Raw genomic sequence first — 16,895 nt, forward strand, 5'->3', positions numbered from 1 at the left:
ATATGAGTTACATTCATATCTGTGGACTTATTTTATACAATGGGTGGTATACGAATACGACCCGGTATCTTATCTGTTGTTCTGTGATCAGTCATATCAATGAATGGAGGAAATAGTCCCTGGAAGTTGATGGGAGAAAAAGTTAACCTTGGCTCCTGGATCGTATTTTAGATCGATCTTTAACCAGATCCAGATATTGCAGCAATTAAAATCAAAACCATTATACTAATAATGCGCTAAGATTTTTTTTTTTTTTTTTTTTTTTGTTAAGGCGCGCAAATTTCAAATTAATGAATTATTTCTAATAGTAATGTGCTTTATGTCTGTCATCTAAAAGACTTTCCATTAGAACATGTATTGTAAAGATGAGACCAGACTATTGATTTTTCTGTTGTGATTGCCTATATTGAGTAGCTATTGCTCAACTGATTGGACAAAAACCAGGTAGATTTCATGTTGAATATAGGGTCCAAGGAGAAAAACATTACAAAGTGTATGGCAAAGTTGATATGCAAATACTCCCCAGATGGATCAAATCATATTGTACAGATTAGTGGCTCAGAATCTTTTCTCTTGACTAATTTTATCAATGTTATCCACTGCACGCACGCACCATTATGGTCCAGGTATCAAATGCCCCCGCCCAGCTGATTGGTAATGTAAACGGAACCTATTTGATTCAGCAGACTGTTGAACCCACTGAACATGCGACTATCATAGCTACCACAGCGTCCCGTGATAGTCCCCATGAGAATACTGTAAGAATCTCACCAGCATTTCGTAGCCTTGCTAGCATTATTCTGTTCCTCTGTATTAGCATTCCCTGTAGTCTAGCATTTATCCCTCTGTAGCTTCACTAGCATTTGAGTTCCCTTAGCTTGATAATAATTTAATTTGACTATTAGATCATTTAACATACTATTACAGCTACCACAGCGTCCCGTGATAGTCCTCATGAGAATACTGTAAGATTTTTGACTCTCAACAGCATTTCGTAGTCTAGCATTTGTTATTCTATAGTTTCAATAGCATTTAAGCATTTAAGTTCCCTTTATTATTATGTTAAGGCGGTCTCTTCTTGATCCCTTGTGTGCCGCGTCCATTTTAGTTAGGGACTTTTGCACTGTAATGAGTTCCCTTAGCTTGACCATTTGACTTTTATTAGTTTGATCATTTGACCTCCCGTAGCTTGACATGCCGTAACTTCGACACGAACCACTTACTTCCAGATCCGAAGGCCAATGTGCTAACTACCATTAAGCTTGGCCTGAAAAATCAGTGTATTGTCAAATTTTCTAGACCCCAGTAGTTTTAATTTTCTGTATTACACACTAAGTAAGTACATTTTGCTTTTCTTTACATACTTCTTAGAATGCAGATTGTAGATACTCCCTTCTCAAGTCACTTTTTAACCACCTTTTGTTCTCTTTCGTTTACCTAGCATCATAGGTCATCCTGTACTTGGAAGAACTTTATTTTTGCACTCTTTTTTTAGCTATATTAAATTATTAATTTATATCTTAGATTTTATATACCTATTCATATTATTTGCTTGATGTTTTTGTTTGTTTGTTTGTTTTTTTTTTTTTTTTTTTTTTTTTTTTTTTTTTTTTTTTATATACCTATTCATATTATTTGCTTGATGTTTTTGTTGTAATTGTCTTATTGTTATTGTGTTGTTGTTTTTTTATCAATGTATTGCGTGCGATATTTGACGAATTTTTTGTACCTTTCATTTGTTTGTTTCTTGGTATTTTTCTTGCTATTATTCCTCTTGCTATTCATCCTCCTACTAACATGTCGGTGTATTACTTACTCTTTTCATGCTTCCTAAAAAATTACCTCTAAAAACCCAGAAGGTACAGGCTCTCGCTCTTACACATCCTTGACACCTGTAAATCCTGCAGTGGGTAAGTTACATATTAATCTTTGGGTTTGTAGAGATTTCCTTTTACACTCACATTTATTATCAATCACAATCACTTTGTTTTTATCTTTTGTTTCCTTTTTCATTTCCTAAATTCTCAAACTTGTGTATGTATCAGTCAACTCTCTTTGCAAATTTTGTATTGCGCTGGAGAAAATTGTGCAAGAAACCCTGGCAATTGGAAAATATTGGATTCAACTAAATGGTCTTAAATGCATACCTATGAACAGCCTTTCATCCTCCTTCTCTCCCTTGATCTCTTCCGTGGCACTGACGTATTTCGTTTCTCCCAACAGGAAGTTGCCTACATAGTGGACGAGCCCGCTCAGGCGACCACAGCCACGTCCAACACCGGCGATCCCCTATCTCCCGACAACCAAGCATCTCTCTCCCACGTCACCAAGATCTCTCCGGCCACAGTCCAGTGGCTGATTGACAACTACGAAACGGCGGAGGGCGTGTCTCTACCGCGTAGCTCGCTGTTTAACCACTACATCCGCCACTGTGCGGAAAATAAACTGGATGCGGTCAATGCAGCCTCCTTTGGGAAGCTCATCCGTAGTGTGTTTATAGGATTGCGCACGAGGCGACTGGGCACCAGGTAAAGTGTACCGCTGCGGTAGAATAATAATTCTAATAATAGTGCTTATTTATACTGCTCGCATAGCGCTGAAAAGTCTCTGCTACAACAGTAGGGTACTACTATTCTTCTTTTCCCGTGTACAGAAGGGGTTGGCGTTTTTTGTCATCCTCTCAATCAGCCCTAACTAGGGTGATTGCTTTGGGCTGACATTTGGTTTTGGCTACAAATTTATGAGTGGATGCCCTTCGCACTCAACCTTTGCTATTTCTTTAGCAAGGGAAATTCAGGCTGGTATCGTCCCTGTTTCCCCAGCCAGACTAGGCTGGTCTACTCCCTGTTTAAAGAGTCAACTGGAGAATCTTTTCCAATCTAATAATAACTTCTTGTCTTGTTCCATGATTACAGAGTGGAAGGAAAGTAATGTAATCGGGTCAAATTTTCGATGGTCAGTTTTTAGTGTCAAAACACGTTTTGAGGTCCCTAGAGATGTGTCTGTCTGTAAACAAAATATCTCGAGAACGGTAAGAGCTAGAGACTTGAAATTTGGTATGTAGATGTCAAATGTGAGAATGCGACACGAAACTTTTGGTTAAGACCGATGCAACGCTTGGCGGCATTTTACCGCTTTTTGGCGGTTTTCGGTGTAATTTAACAATCGGAACGTTTGGTTGAGATAGGTGCTGCGGTTGGCGGTATTTTGACTGCTTTTTGGCGGTTTTCAGCTATACCGACTAAACGGTTAGAGATATTGTAAAAGTTTGGCTATAAGAACAAGTACACACAAAATGAGCATTATTCAATAGGATGAGGAAAGTCGTGTGATGTTCACACCAGATTTTTTTGTGTATGAAGTTAATGGAGTATCGACTACTCACATTAACCTCACCCAGTCTGAGTGGAGTTGGGAAAAGCCAGCAGCTCGCGATTGCCTACATGGTTACTCCATATCATTCGGCAAATGTTTACACTCCTTAGTTGATCCTTAGTTCACCTGTTTACATTTAATACTAACGTGCCTTTCGTTCATTTCCAATGTTAGACTTACCATTTGTGTCAATGATGCAGGACAATCTTTGCAGAAGTTCAAACAGATTTTCCTGTAAGAGGTTTTCAAGTTGGCAGTCATTATCGTCTTGGGATAGAGTCTTCAAGGATTGAGTAGCAGGAGCAGATACCTCTGTCATATCATCTTGAGATAATATGATGAGTGACTCTAGCATTGTATTCACTGAGGATGACATGTTCTTCCTACAAGTGTTGAGAACATCACGACATGCACACGAAACTTCCAGCCTTGCTCTCCAATGTGGATGATTTCTAGCAGATGTGATAATATCTGTAGTAGACTTGAGCTTTGCATCTGCCATGCTTGTCCAATCATCATTTGATTTTGACACCAACTTGCCTTCATATGCAGCTTTCACAGATTCAATTGAAATATTATCACAGGATTTCTCATCTTTCATAACCATACAAATGATTTTACTCCATGTACGAACTGCACCAATAGTGACAATGCTGATATTGTTGATCCACAATCCACACACGAAAATTTCCGCGATGTCCTAAGTTAGAACCACGTACCTCAGACTACAAGACGACAAGAACGATCTTCATCAAGAAGCTAATGGTGTATTACTTTGATGGAAATATACATAGAGTTGAGATACGTTCTTCTTGTACACTGCATCACCTGGCGGGGACTGTAAACAACAAAACCGAAATGGAGTAGGGGTTAGATGTAGGTAAATGAATAATATAGAAATTACCGTACCTCTATTATCGCATTTGTGACCTATGGAGAAAACGAAAGTTTTTTTCGAAAAAAGGTCAAGTGTTGTCAGCCTAGTTAGCTTGGTTGGTAGCGCATCTGCCTTGTAAGCGCTAGGTCGTGGGTTCGATTCCCGCCCGGGGCGGATTTTATCCTTAACGGATAATGTTCGTTCTCGGAACGGCTGACCTTCTCCTATAACGTCTTCCTTCTCTCTTCGATTTCGGGACGATAAGTCCTTAGCAGTTACAGTTCCCTCTATCAAACCTCTTTTTTTTTAATTTCAAGTTGGTCACCAAGTGTTACTGTTAGGCTGTTTTGGATACACATAGACTAGTAGTAAACATACGTACATAGAAGGCTGGGAATGGGTTGGGCTGTTTTGGATACGCATAGATGGATTGCTCAGGCCATAAGCTCATAAGTTGTGCCCATGCTACGTAGCGTAGAATGTCATCCTGCATCACACGATGGTACAAATCCATGAATAGTGACAGAGTGGTGTTGTAAAGCACCTACAGACACAGTTTGACTACAGCATGATATAATACCAGGTAACATTTTCCTCACCAATTCAACAACTTGCTGCTTGTCTGTCTTGCTCTGGCATTCATCGATTTTGTATAAAAATGTTAGGTACTTTTTTTTTGATTTGATTTCGATACGCTACTTGCAACTTCTATGCAAAATTGCAAATAGATTTTGCATGGAATCTGACATCATTTTTCATTGTTATCTGGGTGCAGTCTACCGTGCTAAACACTACAGAAAGAAAGAGATGATGTAGTATGTCATTCCTCCAGTTGTCATTAGTGACAGCAACGAGTTGCGTAAATTTATCCAGTATGAACTTTTTCAAGTCACCTTTGAATATCAACTCCATACCCGGTGATTAGTAATCACAAATAGATTTTGCATGGAATCTGACATCTTTTTTCATTGTTATCTGGGTGAAGTCTACCGTGCTAACCACTACAGATAGAAAGAGATGATGTAGTATGTCATTCCTCCAGTTGTGATTAGTGACAGCAACAAGTTGCGAACTTTTTCAAGTAACCTTTGAAAATCAACTCGATACCCGGTGATTAGTGGTGGCGGTGATTAGTGGTAAAAATAAATTTGGGTTGCATAAAAAAAGCCCCCGATTATTTTGCCATTTTTTGAAAAAAATAAATCCTATATTTTCCCAAATCAATTGCCATTTTTCCATGTTTTTGGTGTCATGATTTGGCAAAACAAGTGCCATATTCTGAAGGTCTCTGGTGATTACCTGCCTCGGTGGTGTAGTGGTCAAGGCCCTCGCCTGGTAAACAGGAGGACGTGGGTTCAATCCCACCCGAGGTATGGAATTTCATCCTTAAAATAATTTGAGAATTTGACAGTAATAGTAGCCTACTACTGGAGTAAAGGGACTTTTCAATGCTATGCGAGCAGTATAAATAAACACTATTATTATTAGTACCTGTAGTGGCGCAGGCTGGTGACTACTCAAGTACACAGACACAACAGTCAACAGCTGGTGTGTGTGCTTTTCTCTCAGTCCTAGAGTCAGAATGACATGATGCAGATTGGATAGAAGGCTCAGCTGTAGTTTGTACTTGAACGTGAGTCTGTATGCTGACCCAGCATCTTTCAGCTTACTTTCACTGGCACTCTCCCTCAGGAATTGACTAAGTGCGGGCATTACGTCTCTGTGAAAAAAGAAAAGTCTTTGTATACTTGCACCATAAAATCAGTGCAATAGTCCTAAATTAAAATGGACGCGGCACACAGGGGATCGGGAAGAGACCGCCTTAACATAATAATAATAATAATGCACCATAAAATGTAGACCCTATCCCTATCCTCTTACACAGAATACTCAGAAATAAACCCCATCACCAAAGACCTTAGCTCTTGTACAGCGTTGTTAAACCCCTATAACGTCTTTTTTCGGAGGGTAGGTAAGTGGGAAGAGAAATTTTTGTAAGTTTGGGTTGCATTCTAGAGAGTGGGTCGATATTCTTTTACATCCATTCCTATCCGAAAACGGAAAGTTTTTTTTAGGAACGCCTGCGGTCTTAACAGTATTACCCCGTCAGCTACGGAGGTGGAGTTGATACTTACTTGATAGTGCGAGATCGAATGAAATCCTTGGACGTGATTGCCAAGGTGAGAAGTAAATTGAAAGCGTGATTGAGAACAAGAGGTTGTGCAGTATCCTGTAGTCGACTCACTAGAGGACTCCATACTTTATGTACGAGAGGAAGCAGGACATCTTCGTTGTACGAAGCCAAGATCCGAAGGCCTTCGTTGAGAATTTGCAGTACGAGGACCTACCATTAGAGAAACACGAACATTAACATCCATTCAAAAAGGTAGCTCAGTGGTTTGAGCACTGGAGTTCTGATAGGAATAGATGGGGAAAGTAACACAACAAGAAGGTAGGGAACAGGGAACACAGACATCTTCGTTGTACGAAGCCAAGATCCGAAGGCCTTCGTTGAGAATTTGCAGTACGAGGACCTACCATTAGAGAACACACGAACATTAACATCCATTCAAAAGTTAAAGGTAGCTCAGTGGTTTGAGCACTGGAGTTCTGATAGGAATAGATGGGGAAAGTAACACAACAAGAAGGTAGGGAACAGGGAACACACTTAAATATAGGAACGGAAATTCCGATCCCAAACTAAAAAAAAAAAAAATATTCTTCTTCTTCTTTTCCCGTGTTCGGACGGGGTCGGCGTTTTTCGTCAGCCTCTCAATCAGCCCTGGGGTGATATTTGGTTTTCACTACAAATTTTTTACTAGTGGACGCCCTTCGCACTCAACCTTAGCTATGTCTTTACTAAGGGAAATTTCAGGCTAGTATCCTCCCTGTTTAAAGTCCCCCAGCTAGACCTAACTGGTCTACGAACTCGCGACCTTGCTCTTAGAAAGGAGGCGCGCTACCTTTCAAGCTAGCTAGGCTGGCTGGATGTGTATTCTAAAAAATACCAAAAATTGAAATTATCAATATAAATAACAAGATGGCTCCTAGTTCTATACATAGCTTACGTACCTGATGACTGAGGGTTCGGCTTGGTAGGAAATGAAGACACGTATTGAGGATAGCTTCCACCATGCTAACATACTTTGGTTTAGGAGGGGTTTCATCTTCCTTAGGATCTTCATGAATCTCCTCTTGCTTAACATCAGAGTCCTGTTCACTTGGTTCATCATCATAGTTCTCACTGATATGTTTGAGTCTCTCATATTCAATCAAATCTTGTACATAATTCACAGGAGTAGTATCTTGCTTACTGTCTAGAGGTAGTTGACAGTGCCACTCTCTTATCCTCGTAACAAACACCAAGTACATGTTTAGATGAGACAACTTCTTATTCTCATCTACAAACATGGCCGGTCCTTCTCTCAATGCATGCTCTAGTATATCTTCAATACACGGCAGTACATTATCATTGGCTTGTTGGAGAATCACTTTGATAGCGTCCAGTACAAGTGGTGTCCCATGTCTGAGTTGTATGGTGATGTGATAGCTGAGATAATCAATGTTATCTGCTATCAGTTGAGCTATACTGGGGTATTGGCACACATGTACCATGGTCTGTATAGCTTGGAGTCCTGCTAGTGAGAGGTATTCATGCTGACTACCTGCACGCTCCATCAGGACGTACAACACACATGTACCATGGTCTGTATAGCTTGGAGTCCTGCTAGTGAGAGGTACTCATGCTGACTACCTGCACGCTCCATCAGGACGTACAATATTTGGAACAAGCACTGTCTGTACGTCGTATCTCCTATACACTGAGCTGTTGCTCCCAGCACTTCACATAGGATACAAGCAAGCACTGTGTTACTCCGTGCCTGACCTATTGTATCTGCTACTTGTCCATTGTTTCCACAGCTCGTGTGTAGAGAGAGGGGAGCATGCCAGACTTTATTATTGAGCAACGTTTCCAACACACTAGACACCAGGCTCGTCTTATCCTCAGAATTCACATGGGACGTGGAATGCTTGAGCAAGAATGTAAGCAGAACGCAAATCTCCTTTCTGTTTGGAAGTTGAGTATCAAATATATCGAGGAGATATTGTATTAAGAGCGGCACATTGCAGCTGTCAGCTAGAACACGACAGATATCCTCTACTTTGCTCAGTATTAACTTTGTATCTGTAAAGTGACGGAGCAGTTTCCAAGGCGTGTCTTGCCGCTCAACATTGTCAAAATCTGAAACACATAAATAGTAGCAACAGAAAAAATTTAATACAATGCGTTCAGCAACAATATTATATTGGTATCTTCTTCTTTTTCTTCGCCTTTCTCCGTGTAAAGACGGGGTCGGCGTTTTTCGTCAGTCTGTCAATCAGCCTTAACTAGGGTGATTTGTGTCTTGCCGCTCAACATTGTCAAAATCTGAAACAGATAAATAGTAGCAACAGAAAAAATATTAATACAATGCGTTCAGCAACAATATTATATTGGTATCTTCTTCTTTTTCTTCGCCATTCTCTGTGTAAAGACAGTGTCGGCGTTTTTCGTCAGTCTCTCAATCAGCCCTAACTAGGGTGATTGCTTTGGAGTAACATTTGGTTTTGGCTGCAAATTTTACGAGTGGATGCCCTTCGCACTCAACCTTTGCTATTTCTTTGGTAAAGGAAATTCAGGCTGGGGTCGGCGTTTTTCGTCAGTATGTCAATCAGCCCTAACTAGGGTGATTGCTTTGGGGTAACATTTGGTTTTGGCTGCAAATTTTACGAGTGGATGCCCTTCGCACTCAACCTTTGCTATTTCTTTGGTAAAGGAAATTCAGGCTGGTATACTCCCTGTTCAAAGTCCCCCAGGCGGAATATGATAATATCAGTATATCCCCAATATTAAAATTTGCTTACTCAAAATTGCATTACCTTTCATGGCAGCATTGTCGAGAATAGATACGTGAGAAGTGTCCAGCTCTACAATGGTGATTAAAGTGGAAAACAGTTGTTCATAAAGTCCCCCAGGCGGAATATGATGAGATCAGTATATCCCCAATATTAAATTACATTACCTTTCATGGCAGCATTGTCGAGAATAGATACGTGAGAAGTGTCCAGCTCTACAATGGTGATTAAAGTGGAAAACAGTTGTTCCAAATACACATTGGACATGAGCAGTTGTGGAAGTCTCTGCTTCCCCAGGCATAGCAGATATCCTTTGAGTAAGTGTAATCCTGACACTTGTTTGGTTTCATCTGTGAAATTAATTAAACGCTAACATTAATCTACCTATAAACAAGTTTGTTAAGAGAAACAGTTGGTAAATTTGTGATTACATGCCAACAATTACCTAAACAACTACTTTCTTAGTAGCCTCCTATGTACCTTACCTATAGAATTTAATTTAAGAAAACAAAGACTTACCATTTGTGTCAATGATGCAGGACAATCTTTGCAGAAGTTCAAACAGATTTTCCTGTAAGAGGTTTTCAAGTTGGCAGTCATTATCGTCTTGGGATAGAGTCTTCAAGGATTGAGTAGCAGGAGCAGATACCTCTGTCATATCATCTTGAGATAATATGATGAGTGACTCTAGCATTGTATTCACTGAGGATGACATGTTCTTCCTACAAGTGTTGAGAACATCACGACATGCACACGAAACTTCCAGCCTTGCTCTCCAATGTGGATGATTTCTAGCAGATGTGATAATATCTGTAGTAGACTTGAGCTTTGCATCTGCCATGCTTGTCCAATCATCATTTGATTTTGACACCAACTTGCCTTCATATGCAGCTTTCACAGATTCAATTGAAATATTATCACAGGATTTCTCATCTTTCATAACCATACAAATGATTTTACTCCATGTACGAACTGCACCAATAGTGACAGAGTGGTGTTGTAAAGCACCTACAGACACGGTTTGACTACAGCATGATATAATACCAGGTAACATTTTCCTCACCAATTCAACAACTTGCTGCTTGTCTGTCTTGCTCTGGCATTCATCATGTGTCTGAGTCAAAGCTAACAGACAGTTAAATGCTTTGCTCTGCACAAGATTGGCTTTAACATTCTTTATAATGAGGACACATTTGTACACACCAAAGCTTAACTGAGCATGCATGTTCATCTGATAGAAGTCAGTCACACTGGGGGATGTCATAAGTATAGTGACACACTCCAATACTTCAATGAGGAACTCTTCACTTGTTATGAACAACTTTTCAGGACCTTCTCCATCAGAAATAAGAATAAAAAGCAAAGTGTAGAGGCTTTGAATTTTCTTAAAATCATCCAGGACAGATTTTTGCAATACTGACTTCATGCATTGTAATAAATACAGCTTCAGTTCCCATTTCAAAGAATTATTACGTAAGTGTAACTCAATAGGAAGGAGAAGGTAGTGAGTGAGTTTTTGTATTGCTAGAGGAGGAGTTTCACAAAGTACTTTGAGAAGTTGATTGACATTTTGTTTGGAAGGATTTGTGATGAGTTGATCACAAGCTGGTTTCAATTGGGAGAATGAAATTGTCAGCAGTGATCTTTCTTCTGGAGTGAAAAAGTTTTCCATGATTGATAAACAGAACAAGACAGATGGTTAAAATATCTTTACAATATGTATTTTTTCTTTCTAGATTGAGTTGGGTAAATTAGAATCAGTCATCCACTTGCTCAGTATTAGTATCATCATCTACTGCATCAGCTTCAGGTGTTTTGACAAATTGATTGATAAGCTCCAGTAAACTTTGAATTTCCTGTTCAGTCAATCTTTCCTCACAATCCTTGATGATAAGAACAAGTTGCAGAAGTGTATCAGGTAAGATATTCACTATCATCAATTTTTCATTCTTGGTTAATTTTTGTGGGAATGAAGTATTCAATTCTGTTAGAAGCTGAACCAGATTTGGACTGGTTATTGTCTCATTCTCATTGAAATATTGAGAAAGTTCATAAACTAATGTTGCCAAATTACTATTGGATTTTAATTGAGAGTTGTTGGAATTTTTCAACTCACTGACAAGTAAATTGAGTTCTAAATTGGATATAATTCTGTTAGAAGCTGAACCAGATTTGGACTGGTTATTGTCTCATTCTCATTGAAATATTGAGAAAGTTCATAAACCAATGTTGCCAAATTACTATTGGATTTTAATTGAGAGTTGTTGGAATTTTTCAACTCACTGACAAGTAAATTGAGTTCTAAATTGGATAGCTGGGCACATTGTTTATTTTTAACTTCCATTGAACTGATGATTCTGTTATTGGAATAGCAAAGACAACATAATCAAGTGATCTGCGAAAAGGAAAATAAAACAATTGGTAACATGCATGGTTATAAAACCAACCTCATTGTTGTAGTGATTAGCATGGAGGAATTCAGGTTTACATTCTTTTCAACTAAGGTCTCCTTACAATAGAAGTTCTACTTCCCATTCGGCAACAAACTACCTATACCCAATTTTCAGTCTGAGTGTGGTCAGGAAAAGCCAGCAGTGTATGGTATGTGCAATTGTCCAGATGGTCACACATTTGAACACCAACCACACTCAACGTTTCTCACCTAAATTTTTCTGATGGGATAATGTTTGCTCTTGGAAACCAGGAAAAGCCAGCAGTGTATGGTATGTGCATTGTGCAACTGTCCAGATGGTCACACATTTGAACACCAACCACACTCAACGTTTCTCACCTAAATTTTTCTGATGGGATAATGTTTGCTCTTGGAAATATCAAGTGATCTGCAAAAAGGAAAATAAAACAATTGGTAACATGCATGGTTATAAAACCAACCTCATTGTTGTAGTGATTAGCATGGAGGAATTCAGGTTTACATTCTTTTCAACTAAGGTCTCCTTACAATAGAAGTTCTACTTCCCATTCGGCAACAAACTACCTATACCCAATTTTCAGTCTGAGTGTGGCCAGGAAAAGCCAGCAGTGTATGGTATGTGCATTGTGCAACTGTCCAGATGGTCACACATTTGAACACCAACCACACTCAACGTTTCTCACCTAAATTTTTCTGATGGGATAATGTTTGCTCTTGGAAAGGCTGGCTTACTCTTATGCTGTCTTCCTTCTCTCTCCAATTTCGGGACGATAAGACCTTAGCAGATACCTACCGTTCCCTCTGTCAAACTTCTTAAAAACTGAATTTCGCAGTTTACTTACCTAGTAACAAAGAGAGCAGGTGAAGTGCTGTTGTTTATGTGTCTCCTGTTTGATCCTCAGAATGCAAGAGTCATCAACGAAGTAGAATGTTCAAAGTTGACTAGTTTTCTTTAGTTCATCCAAAACGTAGGTAGACATCGAAATTAATAAAGGAAACTTGGAAAGATTCTTAAAAATACAATTTTCAAGAGTTAAAAGAGTTTTGAAAAAAAAAGGCCGCGAGTGTGAAAATCTGAAAAATGTTTAAATTTGAAATTCGCGGTCTACGATATTTGTACCCGATCAAAAATCAACTCTTTTGATTGGTCGATCGGGTAGATTGACCAAAACATTCGTCCGCCATTTTGAACGCGGCAAATTTTGAAATATATTTTCTTTCAACAAGACGTGTTTTGGGTGAATGCATTGCTGGTTGCTGGATTTGGTATTTTGTTGTTCGATTTTGTGTGGTACTTCGTACTTCCCTGGACCTTCTGACTTTTGTGTTTTCGGTAATTGGACTGTAGTCTCAGCTTTATTCTACATTAGCAATATTGCGGATCTCTCCTTGGACTATCGAGCTGGTAAGTTACCGAGTTGCCAAACTTTACTCAAGATAGGGAGGGAACTTGATAAAAAGTTCAGGGTCTTGATCCACCAAGTTGAACTTTCACTCTTGTAGCACTTGTGGCCCTAGATCAAAGAAATGCTCCTTAGTACAGATGTGCTTCTCCTCCAGCCAGAGATAAGTATCTTAGATGGGCCCAAGTCCAACCAACTTACTTTTGAAGTGTCTTATTTGTGATCTATTTCTTGTTCTATTTCAGGAATGACACGTTTTGCAAGAGCCAGAGGCTCAAAAAGCTCCAACAAGAGAGAACCAGAGGAAGCCACTCCATGGACATATTTTTTTGTTATTATATTAATTAATTATGTTATGGCTGATGGTCACACATTTGAACACAAACCACACTCAACGTTTCTCACCTAAATTTTTCTGATGGAATAATGTTTGCTCTTGGAAAGGCTGGCTTACTCTTATGCTGTCTTCCTTCTCTCTCCAATTTCGGGACGATAAGACCTTAGCTTAGCAGATACCTACCGTTCCCTCTGTCAAACCTCTTAAAAACTGAATTTCGCAGTTTACTTACCTAGTAACAAATAGAGCAGGTGAAGTGCTGTTGTTTATGGTGTCTCCTGTTTGATCCTCAGAATGCAAGAGTCATCAACGAAGTAGAATGTTCAAAGTTGACTAGTTTTCTTTAGTTCATCCAAAACCTCTTGGAAAGGCTGGCTTACTCTTATGCTGTCTTCCTTCTCTCTCCAATTTCGGGACGATAAGACCTTAGCAGATACCTACCGTTCCCTCTGTCAAACTTCTTAAAAACTGAATTTCGCAGTTTACTTACCTAGTAACAAAGAGAGCAGGTGAAGTGCTGTTGTTTATGTGTCTCCTGTTTGATCCTCAGAATGCAAGAGTCATCAACGAAGTAGAATGTTCAAAGTTGACTAGTTTTCTTTAGTTCATCCAAAACGTAGGTAGACATCGAAATTAATAAAGGAAACTTGGAAAGATTCTTAAAAATACAATTTTCAAGAGTTAAAAGAGTTTTGAAAAATAGAAAGTAAAAAAGGCCGCGAGTGTGAAAATCTGAAAAATGTTTAAATTTGAAATTCGCGGTCTACGATGTTTGTACCCGATCAAAAATCAACTCTTTTGATTGGTCGATCGGGTAGATTGACCAAAACATTCGTCCGCCATTTTGAACGCGGCAAATTTTGAAATATATTTTCTTTCAACAAGACGTGTTTTGGGTGAATGCATTGCTGGATTTGGTATTTTGGTGTTCGATTTTGTGTGGTACTTCTCTGGACCTTCTGACTTTTGTGTTTTCGGTAATTGGACTGTAGTCTCAGCTTTATTCTACATTAGCAATATTGCGGATCTCTCCTTGGACTATCTGGTAAGTTACCGAGTTGCCAAACTTTACTCAAGATAGGGAGGGAACTTGATAAAAAGTTTAGGGTCTTGATCCACCAAGTTGAACTTTCACTGTTGTAGCACTTGTGGCCCTAGATCAAAGAAATGCTCCTTAGTACAGATGTGCTTCTCCTCCAGAGATAAGTATCTTAGATGGGCCCAAGTCCAACCAACTTACTTTTGAAGTGTCTTATTTGTGATCTATTTCTTATTCTATTTCAGGAATGACACGTTTTGCAAGAGCCAGAGGCTCAAAAAGCTCCAACAAGAGAGAACCAGAGGAAGCCACTCCATGGACAAAAAGGCCGCGAGTGTGAAAATCTGAAAAATGTTTAAATTTGAAATTCGCGGTCTACGATATTTGTACCCGATCAAAAATCAACTCTTTTGATTGGTCGATCGGGTAGATTGACCAAAACATTCGTCCGCCATTTTGAACGCGGCAAATTTTGAAATATATTTTCTTTCAACAAGACGTGTTTTGGGTGAATGCATTGCTGGTTGCTGGATTTGGTATTTTGTTGTTCGATTTTGTGTGGTACTTCGTACTTCCCTGGACCTTCTGACTTTTGTGTTTTCGGTAATTGGACTGTAGTCTCAGCTTTATTCTACATTAGCAATATTGCGGATCTCTCCTTGGACTATCGAGCTGGTAAGTTACCGAGTTGCCAAACTTTACTCAAGATAGGGAGGGAACTTGATAAAAAGTTCAGGGTCTTGATCCACCAAGTTGAACTTTCACTCTTGTAGCACTTGTGGCCCTAGATCAAAGAAATGCTCCTTAGTACAGATGTGCTTCTCCTCCAGCCAGAGATAAGTATCTTAGATGGGCCCAAGTCCAACCAACTTACTTTTGAAGTGTCTTATTTGTGATCTATTTCTTGTTCTATTTCAGGAATGACACGTTTTGCAAGAGCCAGAGGCTCAAAAAGCTCCAACAAGAGAGAACCAGAGGAAGCCACTCCATGGACACAAATGAAAGAGGGTCTCCTCAACAAACCCAACAATAGTGTTGATGAGAAAACACAAGAAATACTCAAGTGTAAGGACACATTGAAAAATCTCAAGCAAGAAGCCTCTGTAGGGTGGTCAACATTTGAAGACACTGGGATAGATAACAGTCTACCCAAGAAGAAAAAGAAGAAAGACAAAGGTAACAAAAATGGAGATGTGAAGAATGATGAGAATGAAGCAAAACGCAACAAGAAAAGGAAGATTAAATCTGTAGAAGTAGACCCAGATGATGGCCCAAGTGAAGAGAAAAAGGTGAAAAAGAAAAAGAAGAAATCTGTTGAAATAGAAGTAGACCTAAATGAAAACACAGGTAAAGAGAAAAAGAAGAAAAAGAAATTGAAGTCTGAAGAAAATGAGCACACAAAAGAAAATGGGATGAATGGCAATGTTAAAAAGAAAAAGAGTAATCCAGTTGAAGTAGAAGATAACATTCCTGAAGCCATGGACAGTAAAAAAGTGAAAAAGAAGAAAAGTAAAGGTCCTAAGCTTCAAGAAAAAGAACAGAAAGATGAAGTAAATAATGGATCTCAGCCCTCTGAAAACAATACTGGAAAAAAGAACAAAAAGAAAAAGGAGTTCAAAAGCAGAAGGAAACCTGCACCAGAACCTTATCAAATGGATATCAATGGGGAGATGGTAGACATTGTGACATATGATGGGTTTCCCATCATGAAGGAAGATGCTAAACGATTGGATGAACTTAAGAAATCTTTATATGCCAAGGGTATTCCTCGTGGTGAGATTAAAAAGATAATGAAACTACAACGTCGAAATGCTGAAAAGGCTCTGAGTAGAGCAAAGAAACGTGTCTGTTTTAACTGCAGGAAATCTGGACACAATTTATCTGAATGTCCTGTGCTTAACAATGGAGAAGGTACAGGGATCTGTTTTAAATGTGGGTCCACAGAACACACACACTTCGAGTGTAAAGTTGTCAAGAAACAAGATTTCAAATTTGCTCAGTGTTTCATATGTAAAGAACAAGGTCATATTTCTAATCAGTGTCCAGATAATCCTCGAGGTCTTTATCCTAAAGGAGGAGCTTGCAAACTTTGTGGTGATGTTACTCACTTAAAAAGGTTTTGTCCAACTTTACCTAAAGATTCGGAACCTACCATCAACAACTTCCTGGATGAAGATGCCAGTACTAATGAAAGAATAAGCAATGTGCAAAAAGCAAAGCCTCAAACATCAAAGATTATACGATTTTAGACATACCTATTTGGTTAATGAAATGACAAGGTGTCTGTGGTATAATTTGTTGTTGCTATGATTCAAATCTCTTCATGAATTTTACATGAAGACCTTGATATAATGATGGTTTTAGATGCATAAAAGTAGGCCAATTAAAACAATTATTGAATAAGGTACTATTTTTTGTGTGTTATATTCAGCTTAGGAAATATAGGTTTACAACAATAAAAATTAGAAAAAAGTATTATTTCTGAACAACAGATATTTAAATCATTTTTCACAATTTCGATCAAAATTATGAATTTC

General features: G+C 38.8%; 4 protein-coding genes across 4 annotated transcripts; 2 read left to right on the top strand and 2 right to left on the bottom strand.

The window, feature by feature from the left end:
- Positions 1 to 5,329: 5,329 nt before the first annotated feature.
- LOC103524241 (TELO2-interacting protein 1 homolog) lies at positions 5,330 to 10,963 on the bottom strand. The gene is given in 7 exon segments (XM_026833341.1): positions 5,330 to 5,338; positions 5,744 to 5,972; positions 6,388 to 6,596; positions 7,325 to 7,941; positions 7,944 to 8,495; positions 9,316 to 9,498; positions 9,668 to 10,963. Coding segments are annotated over 7 exon segments (2,952 nt in total). The 5' UTR covers positions 10,821 to 10,963.
- LOC103524242 (DNA-directed RNA polymerase III subunit RPC9-like) lies at positions 10,878 to 12,638 on the bottom strand. The gene is given in 3 exon segments (XM_026833354.1): positions 10,878 to 11,292; positions 11,295 to 11,543; positions 12,422 to 12,638. Coding segments are annotated over 2 exon segments (585 nt in total). The 5' UTR covers positions 11,493 to 11,543; positions 12,422 to 12,638; the 3' UTR covers positions 10,878 to 10,905.
- Positions 12,639 to 12,805: 167 nt separating this feature from the next.
- Positions 12,806 to 13,391, top strand: LOC103524243. The gene is made up of 2 exons (XM_008489251.3): positions 12,806 to 12,984; positions 13,228 to 13,391. Exons 1-2 carry the CDS (start codon positions 12,822 to 12,824, stop codon positions 13,389 to 13,391), a joined length of 327 nt encoding a protein of 108 aa, XP_008487473.1. The 5' UTR covers positions 12,806 to 12,821.
- Positions 13,392 to 14,853: 1,462 nt separating this feature from the next.
- LOC103524225 (DNA ligase 1) lies at positions 14,854 to 16,844 on the top strand. Its single transcript, XM_008489234.3, has 2 exons — positions 14,854 to 15,033; positions 15,277 to 16,844. Exons 1-2 carry the CDS (start codon positions 14,871 to 14,873, stop codon positions 16,605 to 16,607), a joined length of 1,494 nt encoding a protein of 497 aa, XP_008487456.1. The 5' UTR covers positions 14,854 to 14,870; the 3' UTR covers positions 16,608 to 16,844.
- The last annotated feature ends 51 nt before the right edge of the window (positions 16,845 to 16,895 follow it).

Source organism: Diaphorina citri, unplaced genomic scaffold (assembly GCF_000475195.1).
Source record: "Diaphorina citri unplaced genomic scaffold, Diaci psyllid genome assembly version 1.1 scaffold89, whole genome shotgun sequence".
NCBI classification, from domain to species: domain Eukaryota; kingdom Metazoa; phylum Arthropoda; class Insecta; order Hemiptera; family Psyllidae; genus Diaphorina; species Diaphorina citri.